The 20126-nt window shown below is 36.5% G+C and overlaps 1 protein-coding gene across 6 annotated transcripts in view; it reads left to right on the top strand.

The window, feature by feature from the left end:
• LOC103485842 (protein CHROMATIN REMODELING 20) overlaps positions 1–20126 on the top strand; it is a 73463-nt gene that overhangs the window by 13956 nt on the left and 39381 nt on the right. For all 6 annotated transcript variants that reach the window (XM_008443561.3, XM_008443563.3, XM_008443562.3 and 3 more), the window contains 8 exons: positions 415–605; positions 700–946; positions 2166–2279; positions 5185–5268; positions 11785–12336; positions 12690–12979; positions 14473–14563; positions 14663–14878. In XM_008443561.3, the coding sequence (XP_008441783.2) occupies positions 415–605; positions 700–946; positions 2166–2279; positions 5185–5268; positions 11785–12336; positions 12690–12979; positions 14473–14563; positions 14663–14878 (1785 nt within the window). The remainder of the gene's footprint in view (positions 1–414; positions 606–699; positions 947–2165; positions 2280–5184; positions 5269–11784; positions 12337–12689; positions 12980–14472; positions 14564–14662; positions 14879–20126) is intronic.

Here is a 20126-nt window from a genome sequence, read left to right as displayed (position 1 = left end):
CAAGCTGGGAATGACTGATATCTACAAACCAACTTGAGAGGGAGTGTTAATTATTTCCTTATATTATATTTTATTTTATTGGTTGTATGGTATTTGCCAAATTTATATTTTCCTTCTTTGTAATGGGTTGTTCTTTTTGTGTAAAATATATAGAAAATTACATTCTTTGGTAGTATCCTAGCAATTGTCTCTATTCATCTCTTCAATGAACTTTTTTGTCTTCTTGTAAAAAAAGGAAAAAAAGAAAAGCTCAAAGTGATTTTTCTGATATTTTAGTCTTATTGTAAAATTATTTTCAAATTTGTTATATTCTTTATCAATCTTGAGTGTTGCTTGTGGTCTGTGATGTTTACTTCTATAAGTTATGATCTTCTTTTATCCAGGATGCTTTTATTTAATTACCTCTCTGAATAGGAGCAACTTGATGGTGCTGGTATTGAGCTGCCAAGTCTCTACAAGCTAATTGAAAGTCAAGCTTCGAATGGTTGCTTTACTGAAGCTTGGAAAAAGAGGATACACTGGGTAGGGTCTCAGGTAACTGGTGATCTTCTTGCATCTGTATCTGACGCAGAGAAGACCCTCCAAATCGAAAGGCCTGTAAGGAGGTACGACTTTCCCTTATGTTACTGTGAAGCTTCAAGCTTGTAAGAACTGAGATTTTCAATTCACATATCTTTATAATGTCTGCTTTGGGCTTAGACGACATGGGAAACTGTTGGAGGAGGGAGCAAGTGGATATCTGCAGAAGAAATTTTCCACTAACCAGATTGAGGGAATCGGAACAGAAAAATTGGAAGTTGATTGGAGCTCTCTTAATAAGGTTTTTTCAGAAGGCTCAAAGGACAGTGACATGTTGTTTGGCAGCAAGAACTGGGCTTCTGTTTACTTGGCTAGCACTCCGCAACAAGCTGCAGAAATGGGACTCGAATTTCCTGGAGTTGATGAGGTACGTTCTTTTTTGGGTTTCAGAAATTACAGTAAAATAAACAGGTAGAGTCCGGTTAATTTCTTTTTCAGCTTCATTATTGGTGTTTGCCTATCATTTTTATTACGTTTTATCCTGTTCTTTTCCGTTTGGAATGTTGTTAATGTTGTGGCGCTGTCCACAGCTAAACAATTGCAGATATCTTTAATATCAAGGATTGAATTATTTTTGTGGAATCTTTATCTTGGTGGTTTAAGCACAAACGATAGGAGAGAGAAGAGAGAGAAGGGAGAGAAAGAAACCTTTTTGTTTGGGCCCTTTTAGTTTCCAGGAAAGGACATCTAGAATAATAAATTAAAATAACTTCCCTCAAATAAGCATTTGATAATCTCTTTTTAATTGATGATAGTAAGGATTCAGATTAGGCTTTACTTTCCGTGGTATTGGTGGGAAAGGATCCTTTAACTCCTTTGTCAATCCCTTCTAACTTTCTTTCCTTAACAGAGGCGTGCAGTTTACAAATAACAGAAATCAGGTCTTAGTCACTGCAAATTAAGATTTATCTGAGGATTTGGTTTTGGATTTAAGTTGAATTATTATTCTTCAGCTTTTTGTCATCATAAATTTCTTGGTTGAAGTCTCTTTTGAAGCCCTTCAGCGAATCATTCAGTGGCTGCTGCTGTTTTGGACATTGTTTCTCCTTTCTTCAATTTCAGTGGGTTTTCGATATCTTCTTTAGGGTTGACAGTTTCCAGTTTAGTTGGGCTCTTTAGAAGTTTCCCTAAATTGTTTCGTGTTTGTTTACATTGAGGTTCGAGGTTTCTTTTGGATATGAAGATGGTGCTATAGAAGTGTCAATCTAGTTGAGATGTCTAGGTGCATCTCCTGATCCTCAATTTTATGCTTTTCATTTTCTTTTGTACTTTGAACATTAGTTTCATTTTATTATCTTAATGAAGAGGCATGTTTTTTGCTAAAAAAAAAAAGAAAACAAAAATTTACCCCTTCCTCTGGACACCAAAGAGAACTTACTTCATTAAAATATCTCCGACTCCCTTAAGCTTGAAGTGCCAAATTTCTAGTTGCTTGTTTTACTTCAAATTTGAGATAGGCTTTTAAACATAGATATGATTGAATTTGGAAGTCGTCTTGACTTGTGCAATTATTGCCTCTATTTTTGTTTATTCTCCATTGTAGATGACCTAAGAATAAATTCTTTATTGTTGTATTGTTTTATCAGGTAGAGGAGATAGATGACGTGGATGGAAGTTCTTGTGATCCATTTGTTGCAGCTGCCATTGAAAATGAAAAGGAGTTGGATCTTTCTGAAGAACAGAAAAAAAAGTTCAGAAAGGTAATAAGCTCTTCTGTTGTAGAGATTATTACTTAAATTCTCATGTTCATTAAAACTTCAAAAAAGAAAATTTATACTAATTATAATCATTGCATTCATTATTACTTCAAAAAAGTTCTTCAAGGGCTTGCCGCATCTCCCAACAATATTCTACTCATGAAAACCGTAAAAAAAGATGGGGATACTATGGCGGAGAGGGAGCGCTCCTATGATCTCTCTATTTGTCTATGCTATATTCTTGGTAAAAATAGATCTGAATCTGGCTTTAAAGGCCAATGTTCTTCACAGAAACATTTGTGGGACAATTTTCATTTATAGTTGGAAATTCCTGGTTGCAGATTAAGTTAGAAGAAAGGACATGTGTACTCATTTATATTAGACTAGTAAGGATTCTAAAGCACACGTGCAATGCACATGGAAATGTCAAAGTTGTAACTTAAAGTTTAATAATAATGTTTAATTTTCTAAAGCTTCAACATATACAAATGATTTTAGCAACAACGCAATGTGCAAAACAAAATGTACTACATATTTTTTCTAAAAAATCACTCTCATTCCAACCTTCATGGTTTGGCCTAGTGGTAAAAAGGGAGAGATAGTCTAAATAACTAACTAAGAGGCCTAGTGGTAAAAAGGGAGAGATAGTCTAAATAACTAACTAAGAGGTCATGGGTTCAATCCATGGTGGCCACTTACCTAGAAATTAATTTTCTACGAGTTTCCTTAACACCCAATGTTGTAGGGTTAGACATAATAGTAATAATAGTAAGTTTTCTCCCATTCTCTTCTCTTCTCTTCCCCTCCCCATCCCCTGCAGCCTCGTTCTTCTTTGGCCAGCATTTCTGTACAACCACCTCTCTACTTTCCCATGACTCCGTCCAAATTTTGCCGCCTATTCTAAGCCATCCTGGTATCAGACACACACGATGCACTTCCTCTGTTGCAAAGCTCGATAAACAAAATTTGAATCAGCAATGGATAATTAAAAACATGGGAGTTTTCAGGGAGGGTTTTGACAATCTTTAGGTTGTCTCAAGCCCTTTTGAGCTTAACAAATGGCTGGAAAACTGTAATATGCTATTGTTATACTTTAGTTCAAACATAATTTTAAATCCTCTTCCAGCGGAAAATGCCTTAATCAGATTGAGTAATGGAATACTGGAGGAACTTACAGAACGGCCTGGGAAATGGCAAGCATTTGGTAATTTCCATCTGAAGTTTGAGAAATGGAACAAGATGAAGCACAACCATCCAAATGTGGTGTGTGGATATTGGGGTTGGATATCTATGCGGAATTTACCTCTAGACTATTGGTGCAGAAAGATATTTGAAGCCACAGGAGCTTACTTCGGAGGATTAGAGGCTATTTTAGTAGAAACTTTAAATCACACCAAAGTAGCTGAAGCGAAATTTCATGTCAAATGGAACCTTTGTTGTTTTAAGCGAGCAACAATTGAAATAGCAGAGCAACTTTTCTATTAAATTATGGTGATATTGAAGTTCTTAGTCCTCCTTCAAAAGTCGAAGGTGATTTGCTCTTAAAGCATTTCTCTAATCCAATTGATGTAGTTATATTATTACAAGTTATGAAGGATGAAGAAGGTGAAGCTCTTGAGATTAATTCAGAGTGGGTTTTCCCCAAGGAAGCAGGAGAATTGTCGAATTTCACAAGAAACCCGTTTGCTTTCATCCCATGAAATCTTAGGTAATTTTAGTATTTCACGAGAAACCCACCTCACACAGTGGTCTGTTCATCGGAAATTCATTCCCAGCCTGATGTGAACACAAATATGGTATTAATGAGGAAAGAGAAAGCATATGGAAGTAATTGTTTCTTTGCAAAGCAACCATTCAACTTCCAGGCTCATAGGATCAAAAGCATATGAAAGTAATTCTTTGCAAAGCATATGAACTTATGGAAGGATTTGATCATTGACCTTGGCTTGAGGGCGAAGATGCCATATCACTGAACTAGTTACCTAATAATTACAGTTAATATTGAAGGAGGTTTCAGAAAAGAGTGAAAGAGATGAAAAAAGAAAAACGGATAGCTTTGAAACTGGCTGGCGGCTGCAAGGCAGAGCCATAGTGAGGATGGTCGGTGGCGAGGTTGAGGTGCAGCAGTGAATGGTTTAGGCCAGACAAATGGCATGCTCTGTCGAAGAAATGTTGAAACAATGAGGAGGGGGGTGGGGGGCATTATTCATTGTAGTGTATACAAGAAGATGAGAAAATCTGATTTTAGGGTTTATTTTGTTGCCTTGTATGGCTTCGTCTTGGTAGTTGGATATGATGAGGGTATTATGGGAGTGTCAACCTAGTTGTACACCTTATTCCTAGAACCTCTTACTTTTGTATCCTTACTGGACTTGAAGCTTTGTCTCATTTCATTATCTTAGTCAAGAGACCGTTTCCTTTACAATTTTTTTCTGATTTTTTATATATTTAATTTTGTTTTCAGCTGCTGGTTATTGTAGTATTGTTATGAAATTAAGTGAGGTATGGGTTTTGGTCTAAAAATTGAGCCCAATATTAAAAACAAATTGATTAGTGTATCCCCTTCGTGTGTTGGAAGGGGATACCCGTACCTGAAATTTAAAAAAAAAAATGACATACAATCATATTCTTCCTTTCACCTATCTGACTTGTATATCCAATGTATCTGGACGTATTAGTGTCAGATACGTATCTGATATCGATCTTTTGCGCACTTTGAAGTAATTGTACTTCATAGGTAAATATGATTAAAAAACTAGTTTGAACTAAGGAAACTAATTATATAAAAGAATAATATTCTTAATCTAAAATCCAATGATAATACACAAATTGAGGGTAGTTTACCTTTCATAATTTTTTCCTTTAAAGGTGCTTTAAGGTGCAATGCGTCACTACTTTGTATTGACAGGTCAAAGAAGAAGATGATGCCATTTTTGACAGAAAACTCCAAATACATCTGAAACAAAAGCGATATCAGAAAAGATGTAAACAGGTATATTCTTTTGATTATTACCTTTTATTTTCTTTTGGTCTTTTGTAGTTTGGCATTCCTTTGCTTACTAGTTGATCTATTATCTTTTCGCTCTCTTTGTAGTTTGTATCTTGAGCAATAGTCTTTTTTTCATTTTTTTTCTTTTGATATCAGTGAGTGTCTTGGCCAGTTTACTAGCACCTCAACTAATCTTACAGGACAAGTCTCTTTTTATTTTGTTAATAAAAAGTTTCATATCTTGTTGAAAAGAAAATCTTCTTTTGGTCTTGTTTATGTATCCCAGTTTACCTTGTTTTTATTCTGCTTTATTCTTTTATTCAAAGATATGTGTATGTATGTATTTGATGGCCACTTTTTGTTGTTTGGAACTAAGGAAAACTTGTTACAACGAGTTTGAATGACGTTCTAGTTCCATGACAAATGAAATAGAGAACTTTAATCTCTCGGATTCAATTGAGAATAGAGGCCCAAAGCTAGACCCTTTCCCATAAATGCTAGTGGTAGTGGTTTTGTTGAACAAGAACACTCTATCCTCTCTTCTCTTCCTCCCGCTCCTTCATTCTACCATGATGCTTTACTGTCATTCTTCGATTTGTCCTCAAACTCTTAATTAGTTTTCTTCCATTGTAGTTGCCACCTAGGAATCACAGATACGAACATACGACACCGACATGGCGACATGCCATTTTTCAAAAAAGTAGGACACAAAATGTCGGGGACATCTCAATTTTTTAGTAAAAAAATTAAATATATATCATGCATATAAACGTATTGTGAAATATTTCAATTAAAAACATCAAAATAACAAGTTTTAGTAGTTTGTTCAACACAACAAAAGACAAACGGTAAAAAACCACGAAACTACAAAATAAAATCAAGAGCATGTTTTCATTCTTCTCCAATGTCCTCTTGATAATCCCGAACTTGAGCCTCACCACTAGCATCGGTAAGAGCTATAGCTTCTGATTCTGGTTTGTCCAAAGATAAATTAGCCACCTCATGCATTCCCGCATCTTCTAATGAATCAAACGAATCCCCATCAATTTCCCACATTTTGTCTCTCCTTTGAGATATTCAAGAGTTCTTGATAAAAGACGTAGATTTCTATGAATGTACACTAAGTCTTTTGCATGTTGTGGTGTCATCTTGAAGGCTGACTAAGTAATTTCATAACTAGTGACCGTAAAGTTAGGCACCATGGATGGCCCATCAACTCTTCTAAGGCATATCTATTACATGTGTATTCATGATCAGCAAACTGGTCAGACATTGCAGAGAAATTGGCAAATTCAATGTTCACTTTTGTGCGCTCATCTTCTAAACTAAAATATTTCTTAGTATACTTTATCATCTCTTTTGCTACTTCTAAGTCTTGATGTGGTGAGACTCGAGACTTGTCTTCTTGAAGCCATTGTGCGCTAACTAAATAAAATTTTAAAGTAGACCAAACTTTAGGGTGTGTTTAGGGATTGAAAAAATAAAATAATGATGTAAGATGACTTATAGTATCTTGGATTTAGAGAATGTGCCAAACAATGGAGGGAGGTGTTATTTTTATTCCATCAATCAATCAAAATTTGATGGACCATGTCATAAGGAGATGGAAATTCTTCAATGTGCTTTCCTTCATGTTTATAGATTGACAATTTCACTTTTTCTATCATGGTGGCCCACATATTATATACCTAATGGAGGCAAGATTTGTCCGTATCACAATCTTTGATCATATCGTAATTTTTTTTGAAAAGGAAATAAACTCATGCATTAATAAAAATAGGAGCAAAAGCTCGTAGTACAAAAGGGTTATACAATGAGCAAATGCTATGACAAAAGAATGAGAAGAATCTGCAGGTGCACTTGGGCATCTCAACTAAGTTGACATTCCATAGCACCCTCATCATATCCCAACAAAAGGAGACCAACCTAAATAATTAAAGATTAAAAGGCTACACGCAGCCAATAAAAACCGAGCAAACATATGATTAGTCTGGGTAAACAAAGCCACTGCAACCCAAAATAATCTGAAAAAATCTGAGAACAATACAAACAGATACAGAAAACTGGAATATAAAACTGGAAGGAGGAGACAGCGATCATAAGGGTCAATCTAGAGCCAGAGTCCAGAATTAGAGCTTCAGTCAACGGGGAAAAGATGAAAGCCCTTCCAATTTAGCAAAATATCTTGTAGAGAGAAATCTTTTAATTGTTCACTGAGCGAGCACCACGAGGAGGCATTCATTCAAGCCAATTCGAACTGTCCTTCTATGGAAGATTTATTATGGAAGACCCGTTGCTTTCTCTCGAACCATATTTTTGCCACGATTGCCTTTATTGCATTACTCCATAACAAGTATATGGATTTATCTAGAAGCGGCCCAATAAGAAGCTGTCTGACATTATTTTTGCATTCTTTATCAAAGGACCAGCTGAGATCAAAGATGTGAAAAAGCTTGTTCCAGCACTTAGAAGCATACTCAGAGTCATAAATTATGCTGAAGGTCCTCTTGAGATTTGAGACAAAAAGGACAAATATGGGGCGATAAATAATGGGTGGGTAGTTTCTTTTGCAATACTGAGGAGCAGTTTAAGCTGCCTAAAATCATAACCCATATAGTTATATTCACCCTCCTAGGGCTTTTGTATTTCCAAAGGCACTTAACCAAGAGGGGATCCAATGGAGAGGCGAGAGCTAAATGTTTTGAATGTGACTTTACTAAAAATTTCCCATGATGTTCCAAAGAGCAGCTTCTTTTATCCGTCATATTGGTTTGTCTTCTTGTGTATAAGGATTCAAGCAGAATTTGAAAATCAGAAATTTCCTCCTCTTTTAAGCAGACGTCTACAAATAATGGACCAAGAGCAGGAGGAGTCCCAATGATCTGCAACCAATCCTGTTGGAAGGAGGGCTGTTCTGTAAAGGCGCAGGATTCTGATCTGCAAAGCAATGTTGTCCATCCATGGATCCAACCAGAAAAGGATTCTGTCTCCCTTTCCCTCCTTAAACTGCCAATGTTTCCACATTACGCCACTGCCTAGAGATGCTTATCCAGCCCGTTGAGAGTTCAAGGATAGAGAATTTCAACCATTTGACAGCACTGCTTGTCTAACAGCCATCTGTTACAGAAACGAAAGGGGGAAGGCCTCCATTTGAAGGCCCCTGCTTCTATTAAAATTTGATAGTGGTCTGATGGAATTCATACTTGCCGGTTGACTAAGAAGCACGAACACGGATATGAGACACGAATACTACACCACGGACAAGACGACACACCATATTTTAAAATATAAGACATGACACGGCAAAGACACGTTTATTATAATATATATATATATATATATATATATATATCATTTTTGTAGTAAAAGAAAATCCATAATAAATGAAATGATGCATTTATAAGCTTAAAAGATTTGGCTTGATGTATTCCATGCTCAAAAGTTATTATTATTGTCATATATGTGTCTTTTTAGTCTACTCAATAAGTGTTCTATGCTTGTCTAATACATTTATTGGACTAACAAATGTCCAATAGATGTCCACCAAGTGTCAAAGTGTCCAAATGCCCGACACGTGTCGGACACGGACACGCTATGAAAACTGAAGTGTCTGTGCTTCTTAAATTGTCAACCGGCTCTTGTGTTTGGAAAAGCCTCATCCATATGAAAGACACTAGAAGTCTGTCCAACAATGATTTTGAAGTTGATCTACCTTCTCTTGACCAAGTAAATTTCCCATTCAATAAAGGACTCATCAATGAATTTGTTGAATTTTCTCATGCCTCGAGTTGATCTGCCCTCGGGAAATTGTTCTGCAACTGATGTAGTCATAATTAAAGTCCCCTCCCAAACACCAAGCTTCTTTGCACTACCCTATAAGTGAAAGAAGTTCTGGCCAGATGTACTTCCTTTCTCTGTAATCTGTTGGACTGTATACATTACTTACCAACACTCTTTTTTGCACAATGTGCTAAATTTTACTGATAAAGAATATCTGCCCTACAACACATCCATAACAGAGTTTACTTTCATCCCACATAGTTAATAAACCTCCTGATTTTCCATGGGCTTCAAGATAACTCCACCCAATTCCTTTTGCACTCTAAAGAGCTTTGATAAGATTGAAGTCAATCTCTTTCTGTTTGGTTTCCGGAATCAACACCAAATCTGGATTGATATTTTTAATCAGTCTTTTGATGGGCAATTGTTTGGAATGGTCAAGAATTCGTCTGGTGTTCCAGGACAGGATCTTCATGGATCAGAACTTTGTATTTTGCTGTACCACTTACAAGACATAATAGATTAGACAATTCGATTCTGGAATTTGGATGACCTGTGACCAATCAAACGTATTCCTCTGTTTCTCTAATCTGTTCTGATTAAAGTAATTTCACATTTGAACCAGATGTGAGGGAATGTTGCTAGCTTCTGTCGTGACTATTTCTTTTTTCCTGGTGAGAAATAAATTTGCAAATTCAGCCCCACTTGCATCTATATTCTCTTCCTCTTCTTTTTGCCTCTCAGCGCCCTTGGCTCCTTCCACTTCTTCTGGGGATAGATCTTCGCTACTAACACTGATTACGGAATCTTCATTGTCTGATACGTCATCTACTGATTGTGGGATTGTGGAGGAGGGGAAACCTCGGATAAAATCGCAGTTTGAGCCAGGTATTCTGAATGGGGAAAAATGAATTTGGGGAGAAGAATGGGAAGGGCTAACTGACCTGGTGCAAGTAAATCCAGGACTAAGGATTTTCACACAGCTTTCTTCCAATAGGTCTGAGTTTGCCAAGGCTGTCCAAGCATTTTGGAACGAAGTGCACCCTTTTCTAAAAAGTTCGGGGAAGACGTTGAATCACTGAGGGACTTTCTTAATTGATGTGAAGGAAGATTTATTGGATGGGGCACTCTGTGATTTGATGCTAATTGGTGACCTCTTGCTGGAATGGGCTTCAGTACTAGGAGATTCGGAACCCACCTGGCTTGAAGGAATTTTCTGTCTCTTCATCAGTCCCATCAGCATACCAGAACCCTGGAGAATTTGCACTAAAGGAGACCCCAATTATCTGGACACTTGGCAAAGTTTGAAGGGCCGAAAGAGCTTTCTTAATTGTCTGAAGTGGAGTGACCTTTGGATTCTGCAGCTTTTTCCGAGAATATAACATTTTGGCCGCTAACATTCTCTCTCTTTCCTTTCTGCATTAAATGAGTATCATTAAGTGAGGGTTGGGTGGCCTGCTATGCACTAGGGCCAGCTGTAAAGGGAGGGATGGTGCAACTCTCCTCCTGCCTTCTCTGTTTTGATGGAACTCCGGCGGGTTTGAAATTTTCCAGCCACCTGCAATCTGGAACAGATTTTCTTATGGCTTCAAAGGGATTCCTTGACATGGAAGGCATACACTGTTCTTAAGAAAATCCCAATCGTTTGTTAGAAAATTCATCTCTATGTTTTTATCAACAGCAACTGATTATAATCTACAAATTTCCATGGAATTAGTAAAATCACTAAAGAAAAGATTGCGATTAACAATTTTAGGAAAGTCAAGTGATTCAACATCTCGAAAGTTAATAAAGAAATTGGCTCTGTTTTCGTTCCTTTAGTTCTATTGTAGTTGGGAGGAAACGACATAAATTTTTCCGGACTTGAATTCTAGCTTTCGAGTAATCGATGAGATTTAGAGTATCTAAAGCAATGCATTATAATCCTCCACAGTAGCTCCTATGGCTTCTAAAATGTCTCTTCTTCATAAGTCTAATGGAAGATTTTTGATGGACAGCCACCCCCTAAAACCTTTGATTAAAGTTGGCCTACTATGCTTTGCTACATCCTATTTTTCAAACATCAGTTGAAATTTCCCATAGTCTTGCCATTTTCATGGGGCCTTGATCACATCGTCTAATTTGCCTCAAGTGCAATTGATTTAGTTAGATTAAACCAAACAATGAAAGATGAAGAAGTGGAATTTTTAGTCTTAATTCACAATTGATTTACTAGGTTTTTGATGAGGTTTTTATATTGGTTTGTGTTTCTGATGAAACCGTGACTTTGTTAAAAAGAAAATGCTTTGTTTGCTTACTATGTCTCGTTAAAATTTGAGCATTAGTCTCTTTTTATTTCGACAATGAAAAGCCTTATTCCGATTAAAATAAAAACAATATCAGTAGCCTTTTGGGGGACTATCTCTCTCTCTCATATTCTACACATAATTCCCTTTTAAGATGTCTAACTCCTATTTATAACCAAGTCACACTTTGCAAATAACCACTACGTCATCTCTCGTAGTCTACTAATATTTCCATTACATTCATTATTTATACTCTCATGTTGGATAAGGAACACCCTTTTTCGTGTCACTGTAGTTTTACCCGTGTTTTATTGTATATCCAATGTGATCAATGAGGGCTACAAATGGTGCTAGGATTATATTGGTTCTTTAGAGGCTACGTGCTTTAGTTTCTAGTGTTATGCAAGTGGTTTGGATTTACCTGTATTCTTAACTCTTTTTTTGTTTGATTTAGGTCTCCCAAAAAGATGTTTCCCCAAGAGATGAAGAGCAGCCCGTATCTCTGGTTCACTGTTTGAACCCTGTTTCAGATGATAAAGTTGATGGATGTGGAATGGGGTTATCTGATGATGAGAATGGAGATGTTAAAATCAAGGTTGACATACCCAACGGTTCTGATGCTTCAAGTGATATTGACATGGAAAGGTCTATGGAGCATACAGCTTCTGTGCTTCCATCGACTTCGTCTAATTTCGTGGAACCTTTAGGTTCCAAGCGTTTAAATGATATGGAAGAATTTACCACTCAAACTAAAAAGAGTCGAACTAATGGTGTACATAATGATGAAAGTTCCCCAATGGAGGAGCATTCTGCTTTGTTGAATACCATATGCAACACGGAAAAAAATGACTATGGTGCTGATTCTCATCCGTCAGCGTGTCCGAATGAGAAGATCCATTGTACTGCTTGTGATCAAGTGGTTATTAAAGTGTATGCACATCCTTTCCTGAGAGTAATTGTTTGTGCAGATTGCAAAAGCATGATGGATGACAAGAAGAATGTAAAGGTACAAAAAGAATTTATGAGTTGATCGTGCTAAAATTTATATTTTGGTTTTCATAAAGTTTTGACTGCACTAGGATATGCTTCATTATATCATACTAAGTTGATATACTAGGTTGTTTCATCTACTTTGGTCCAATGTTATGGGTAAAAAAAATTAAACCAGTCAATGTAGTCAATACTGATTTTTTCTATTAAAAGAAAAAGAATCATGTCGTATCTGGCATTGATGATTTTTGTTATCCCTCATGAAATGAAAGTAATATGACTGGCGTTGTCTAGTCCTTTACATCCCATTGTTTATCCACAACAAGGCTATTCTTAAAGTTCTTGGATCTCATATTAGAATGGTTTCAGGAACCTGATTGCTCTGAATGCTATTGCGGATGGTGTGGCCACAATGCTGACTTAGTAAGTTGTAAATCATGTAAAACACTCTTCTGTACTGGTTGCATAAGGAGGAACCTTGGCGTCGAGTGCTTGCTCAAGGCCCAGGCTTCTGGGTGGCATTGCTGTTGTTGTCGCCCAAGTCTTTTGCTACCCTTAACCACACAGTTGGAGGAAGCCTTAGGATCTGAAGAGTCGACAGGTTCAAGCTCTGATAGCGATTCAGACAACCCAAATGCAGATATAAATGTAACCATCAGGTAACTCAGCTGCTATGAATATTTTTCTGACACTTTTTTTTAGGAAGCAGATAATTATAATTTATTGTAACAAAAAAATCTACGTAAAGATAAAAATGGAGATGGAGCTATCCTCAAATAGCTAAGGGGATTACAAACAAGGCTTCTAATTGTTTCTGATGAATAAACAAGACTTTTGATATTGAAGTTACAAAAAGTTTTTTTCTTAAAAAAGAAAACAAGTCTCTTTATTCATATAGATGCAAAAAGAAAGAGATTAATGCTCTATGTACCTGAGGGTTATATAAAGAGCATAAAGCATAAAGCATAAAGCATGATCAGCAGGTGCACCCGGACATCTCAACTAGGTTGATACTCCCTTAGCGCCTCATCATATCCTTCAAAACATAACATAACAAATTGGCCGAGGCTTATAAATTCAGCCATTACAAATAGCACAAAAAGACTATAAATCACTAGGCTTACAAAGGTTTCAGCAAAGAGCATACGGAAGACCTAAGACAAAAGTGCTAGAAGAGATTAAACTCAAAACAAGTAAATTAAGCTAGGAAGATAAAAAGTCTTCAATTTGAGTAGATTCTTGAATATGTAGCTTTCAAAAGGGTTGGAGAAGGAATACCATGAGGTGGCATTCTTACGGGCTTGAAGTTACAAACCTAGTTAGAAAGAAATCCTTAAAGGATAATAAGCCATCATCAGCCGAACAAAACTCAATGAAAGATGCAAAAAATACCTGAACCCCGTAGAAGAAACTTGTGGTCGATTTATTTATTTATTTATTTTTGTTGTTGATTGGTGTTTGGCTCTTGCTTTTATTGGGAAGATTTGTAGTAGCTTTGGGTTGGTTCATAGTGTTTGGTAGTTGCCTTATTCGTAGCATCGTCTTTCATTTGCTAGCTCTCTAAGTCTTCGGATGAAAATATTAGAAAAGTTTTTAGTTCTTTAAATGCGTGCTTATTTTCTTGGTTATCTTTTAAGGTTGGTATTTGTTATTTGGGTGTTTGTAATTCTTGATTATTTATTCATTTTCATTATATTAATGAGAAGTTGTCTCTTGTTGAAAGAAAATTCCATCTAGAATTAGATTAAGTGTAAAACATGACATGGTTGTCCTTTTTGAAAAGGAAAAGACTAGTAGCCAATATAAAACCCATCTAGGAGCTATATCAGTTATAATGAAACACCAAAGAGGACAGACGTTGAAGCAGGCAAAGAATCTTTTCTTTTGTCTTTGCAACCCTTGGAAAAATGTCAAGAAAGCCAGACTTTTCTTAAGAAGCTTGCAATTTCTGAACTTTTAGGATAGAGCCACCTCCAAGGAGATAATTAAACAAACATATCCTTTTAGGAATATGTATGATCTGACAAAACAAAACTTTTATAGTTGACAACATTTTTTTTTCCTGAACTTCATTTACCTAAAATTGTGACTTGGTTTTTTTCACAATTGTTTTTATTATTGTTTATGACTACTTTTCTGCTTTACCAATAAGCTCAAAGAGAAAGCGGAAGAAAAAGATACGGCGGATACTTGATGACACTGAATTAGGAGAAGATACTAAAAAGAAAATTGCCATAGAGAAGGTAAATTTAATGGAGCAATTTTGTATGATCTTTCCTTGTAACTTTTAGGGAATACTTCACCATGTTTAAATTTTATTTGTCTCATTTTTCTCTCTAAAGGAACGCCAAGAACGTCTAAAATCATTACAAGTTCAGTTTTCGTCCAATTCTAAAATAATGAGCTCTGCTGGCTTTTGTGGAAATCTATCTGAAGGTGCCAGTGTCGAAGTCCTTGGTGATGCCTCAACGGGATATATAGTGAATGTTGTGCGGGAGAAAGGGGAAGAGGCCGTCAGAATTCCACCAAGCATTTCATCGAAGTTGAAAACCCATCAGGTTTGAACATAGCTGCACATGCGCGTGAATCTCTTTTCAAAATTTGCTAGAATTTTATTTATTTATTTTTATTTTCAAGAGCAAATCTTTTTTTATTGTAAATGAAAATAGACTATAGGTCAAATTCACTATCTTCATCCTTAGAAGGTAAGTTCTCTCCTCTCTCTCCTTTCTCTACCCTCTCTGACACACTCATTTATCAGTTTTCTAGTGAGTAAGCTACAAATGGAGGTCAAAAGCTGCATAATTATGACTCTTCCTATTGTATCTGGTACGAGAATGATTTATTCCATGTCTTCATGTGGAAGCAAAGAAAATTCTGCCTTTATCAAGTTCCCAACTCTGCTGGTTCCAAGAGGCTATTGAAGATTTTTGCCAACAGAGAAGCATTACTTCTACAAGAAAGAAAGAATCAACAATGGAACAGAAGTCTCAAAATTCAGAATACAGACGGTGGGTTTTAAGGTGCAATGTTTTCCCTCGAACGGAAGGAAGATCATTCATTCATATTCTTTTGGCAAGGAAAAACAGGGATGGAGTATGCTTCTGAAAATGATGAAAAGCTTCAAATTAGAGCATGATTATATGACATGGTATTCAGAATAGAGCAAGTCGGAAAATAGTCACTCAGTAGATATTAGCCAACCACAATGCTGTTCCTTTGATTTGTCACATATGGAAGACTAGAATCTCAAAAAATGCGAAATTCTTCTTATGGTCGCTTGTCTATAGAAGTCTCAACACCCATGAGAAAATCCAAAAAAAAATTCCAGCACACAATGCTCAGCTCCTCGATGTGCTGCCTTTGTTTCAAAGAAGAGGAGACCCTGGACCACTTTTTTTTTTCATTGTCTCTTACTAGGAAAGCTTGGAACACTTTGTTTAGAATTTTGATTTGGAGCTTTGTCTTCTTGGCAAGGCTGATAGTTGGCTGATTGAAGGGCTCAACATTAGAGGTTATAGCCGGAAAGAGACATCTTTTGGAGATGTGCTACCCGGTCCCTTTTGTGGTGCATTTGGAAAGAGAGGAATAGTAGAATTTTTGAAGATAGCTATAATTCTTTTGATTCTTTTTGGACTGTGTTGCGACACACAACTTCTTGGTGGAGTACGAATTACTCCAAACACTTTTGTAATTATAGTCTTTCTATGATTTTCAACAATTGGAAGACCTTCATTTTTTAGTTTCTTTTGGGGAGGGCCCTCTTGTCCCTTGCCCTTAGGTTGTTCTCTTTTTTATATGAATATACATGTTTCTTATCCAAAAAAAAGATATTAGCCGACCACAACAAGAGAAGATGGAAAGTTATGCGGACAAGATTAAGCAGAAAAAGATCTCTGTTTTGGACCTGAAAAAACAGAGCTTTCAACAACATTAAATTATAAAAAATCCAAGGGTCTTCAAAACAAATTTCAACAATCTTTGGGTTGGCTCACATCTTTTTTGAGTTCAATAGCTGGGTCGAGATTAAGGAATCATTACAAACGTTCTTCTAATCGGAGGTCATCACCAAAGAGAATGCTCTAATTGATATTGATGAAAGGTCACTTGATGAAGTGATAAAGCAACCTGGGAAATGGCAGGATGTGGGTGCCTTTCACTTAAAAGTTTGAAACATGGGATAAGTTAATCCATAGCAGACCTTTGTATGCAAGAGAGTATGGTGGATGGATTTCGATTAAGAACCTACCCCTTGATTACTGAAATAACCAGACTTTTGAAGTTATTGGAGCCTACTTTGGGGTTTATTAGAATTTTCACTTTTCCATGTAAACTTAAACTTCATGAATGTATCAGAAGCCAAAATTCTAGTTAATGAGAATCCTTTTGGGTTCATTTCGGCAACAATTGAAATGAACGATGAGAAGAGAGGAAATGTTTTCTTGAACTTTCCTTAGGAAACCCACCAGTAAAGTTAGAGGGGATTCATTTGTTTGTGATTTTTCAAATCCAGTTGGTATTGTTAGATTTAATCAAGTTTGGAAGGATGAAGGGGTTGAATGTGATTTGTTAAACGACCAATACGAGTTTCTTCTTCCAGTAAGGTTGCATGTGCAGTATACTAGAAGCCCTTTTATTCAGTCAGAAATATTCAATCGATTGAATGTTCAGAATCAACTAGAGGATATTTAGAAGATGCCGACTGGTTCAACCCATGATTCTTCTGGTCATTCCTCAGATTTTTTGAATTGAAACAAGTTGATGATGATTGGAAAAAAGTCGGAAGTTCATCATTTGCCCGAGTCAGATTCTTGTGACCATTTGAATTCTGTTCAGTCATCCAAAAGTTGCTTGAAATTCTTGCCTTCTTTAAAACTTACTGAAATGATTTAAATTCCAGAGTAGAGCAATGGTCACCGTCCTCTCCAATTGATTCCATTTTTTTTTTTAACAAGAAACAAGCCTCTGCATTAAGATAATGATATGAGACTAATGCTCAAAGTACAATGGAAACAGCAAGCAAAATGCTACGGATCAAGAGGTGTATTCGGAGTCGAACATCTCAACTAGGATGACACCCATTTAGCACCACCATCACCTAAAAAAAGCCTTGCAAATAACTTAATCAAGACTTAAAAATTACCATCATTGCCAAGAATATTGAAAAATAACAAAACAAGACTATTGTTCTCAACAATTTAATTCATGGAAATGAGAGTACTCTAGTTTAAATTAATATCTTTACTTGAAGAATCAGCAAAAGCCGTAGAGAGAGAGAATCCAAGAAGGTCGAGTCTTCTAATTTGACCAATAAGAGTTTGAGCTTTAAAGGAAAGTCAAATTCTTCCTCGGTTGATCTACCCAAGGCGAAAGTCCAACACAAGGGCCCATTTCGATTGATCCAAAATCATTTAGTGGTGCTGCTTCAGAGACCAACAATCCAAAATCATTTAGTGTTGCTGCTTCAGAGACCAACAACATTCCTGCCAATAAGCACTCAATAAGCTCCTGTTTTTCCCTCTCGTCTTCTTTTTCTTCAGCCACCACTTCTACAACCAGAGTTACATCTCAAAATGGGTTCAAAACTCCACTCAGAAGCATGGAAAGCTTCACATCCCTTCAAACTTTTCACAAAACATTTTGTAAAAAGGAACAGAAAAAAGGAGATAACTAAGAGGAAAAGCTCCCAGGCGAAATTGATTTCAGAACATATCCCATATATATTGGAAGAAAGATGCGCTCAATCACAGGTCCTAACAAAAGATGCTAGGTCTGTTTCTCAAGCATCCCATACTCATAACTTCAAGTACTCTGTTGTCTCTTTGGCAATCTCGAAGGTGAACTTTTTTGGAAGGAAAACCAAGCCATTCCCTGATTTTTCCGTCCCAGAAGAAAGGAAAGTCAACTTTTGATTCCCCATTCAGGATGAGTAGTCAGGAAGTTGATCCTTTTGATAAGTTAGCTGATAATTAGAGGAAGAGACAAATTTAACTAGTAGAGGCAGACTTGAATGCTCTGTTTCAATGTGATGAAGGTTTGGTTGTCGTACAGATGACTTTGGATAATCTATCTCCAGGTCATTCTTGTGGTATCCTTGTTAGTTTTGGTAGCTGATTGTAAAAGACTCTTGAAATCACTTAATAATGGATTTTTTCTCCTGGGTTACGAGAGTTTCAGCATATAGTGGCCCTTAAAAGACTCTTGAAATCACTTAATCTGGGTTTGGTACCGTTTTAAGTTTCAACTCATTGCGTGCTTGGCTTCTTCCTTACATAGCAAAGTCAATCTCTTCATTGCCTTCTCTTCAGAATTTCCTCTGTGCAACTTTTATTCCTATTCTTAATCCAGGTGCTCATGAAACTTTTGTTCCTATTCCTAATCCGGGTGGTCATGTTCCAAGAATTTGAAGCGATGTTATTTGATAAAGATTTTGCAAGGTATATGCTGCCTTCGACATTCATTTATTGCCTTTTCATACCATTCTTGGAAGACTTACAATTTCTTGGAATGCTGCGCAAAGTTTTCGTTTGTTTGCTAATTTGAGATGTCATGTGTCACGCCCCCACTTGGAAACGCGTCCTCCCTTGCGTTCTTGCGTGCGAGCGCGACATAGACAACTACAACGCCTTTTACGAAGCGTTAGATCACTCGAACTTATGTTTACATGAACTTAAAATGCTTTGCCAGGACTCCTAGCCTTTTAAATTTAAGCTTCTTAAACTAAACAAGCAATGCATGGTTGCCTTGACTCTTATGTGTACATAGTACTAGCACACAAGAGGAATAAAACTAATGGTTTACTTGCATACAAGCATTTTGTACAAGCATCCTAGAAATGAAAATACTTTTAACTTGGAAATATTTCAATCCGTAAACTTTCTTTCAAATTAATCATGCTTTTCATATAAACATAAACAAGCGCATAAGCATGCATTATACTGTACAAACATAACATGACTTTGAGAGAAAAACTTTTGAGAACTTCGTTCTTTTTTTTTTTCAAACGAAGACAAACTTCTTTATTAATTATAAAACTCATAGTACAAGTGAGATATATAATGAGCGTAACAAAGAAGCCTAAAGAGCAAAAAGCGGGTGGGATCAAGAGGTGCACCCACATCTGGGTTGACACCCCCATAGCACCAAAACATCATATTCCGATTAAACAGACCAAGTGCTAGATAATAATCAGCAGTGTCCAACTTAAATACATAGGGCCAAGACAGAGGAAACATTAGAAAGAAATGGAAACAAAATAGAACCAAAACCAGTATCGAAAGAACGGAGCCTAACAAAATAGCTACTGTGTAAACAAGTCCAAATGAAAAAACTAAGCTACAAGGAGGGCCTATCTAAGAGTCAAACGCTCCTGTCTGAAATCAACTTCTAAACTTGGTATTTGACGCAACAAATTCCTATGTGACCTACGGATGATCAAAGAAACCCCTTTGACAACTTCAATAATGCTGACCCCTAATTCCTCTCCCATGGAAACATTTAAAATGATGTCATCAATCAGAACAGTTAAAATTTCCAAAATGCACAGCGCTCATGTCTGTTTTGCTTCCTAAAATCCACTGAAATATGTTCTTTTATTTCAGTAGTGGAAAACCACTAATTGGAGACCGTTACTTGATCTTAACTTTACAAACGCTCAGAATTTTCAGGACGAGACCCACAAAGTAACTAACAACCTTCTGGACAAATCGATTCAAATATACAACGTGAACTTCTGAAAGCTTCTCCAGAAGGCTGTATTCAAAACCATTGTAAACTTCATCATCAGTGTTGAATGAAGAAAAGGCT

The sequence above is a fragment of the Cucumis melo genome, chromosome 5 (genome assembly GCF_025177605.1).
Source record: "Cucumis melo cultivar AY chromosome 5, USDA_Cmelo_AY_1.0, whole genome shotgun sequence".
Classification (NCBI taxonomy): Eukaryota; Viridiplantae; Streptophyta; class Magnoliopsida; order Cucurbitales; family Cucurbitaceae; genus Cucumis; species Cucumis melo.
The sequence above is the reverse complement of the archived record's forward strand: the minus strand, read 5'-3'. Positions and strand labels throughout refer to the sequence as shown.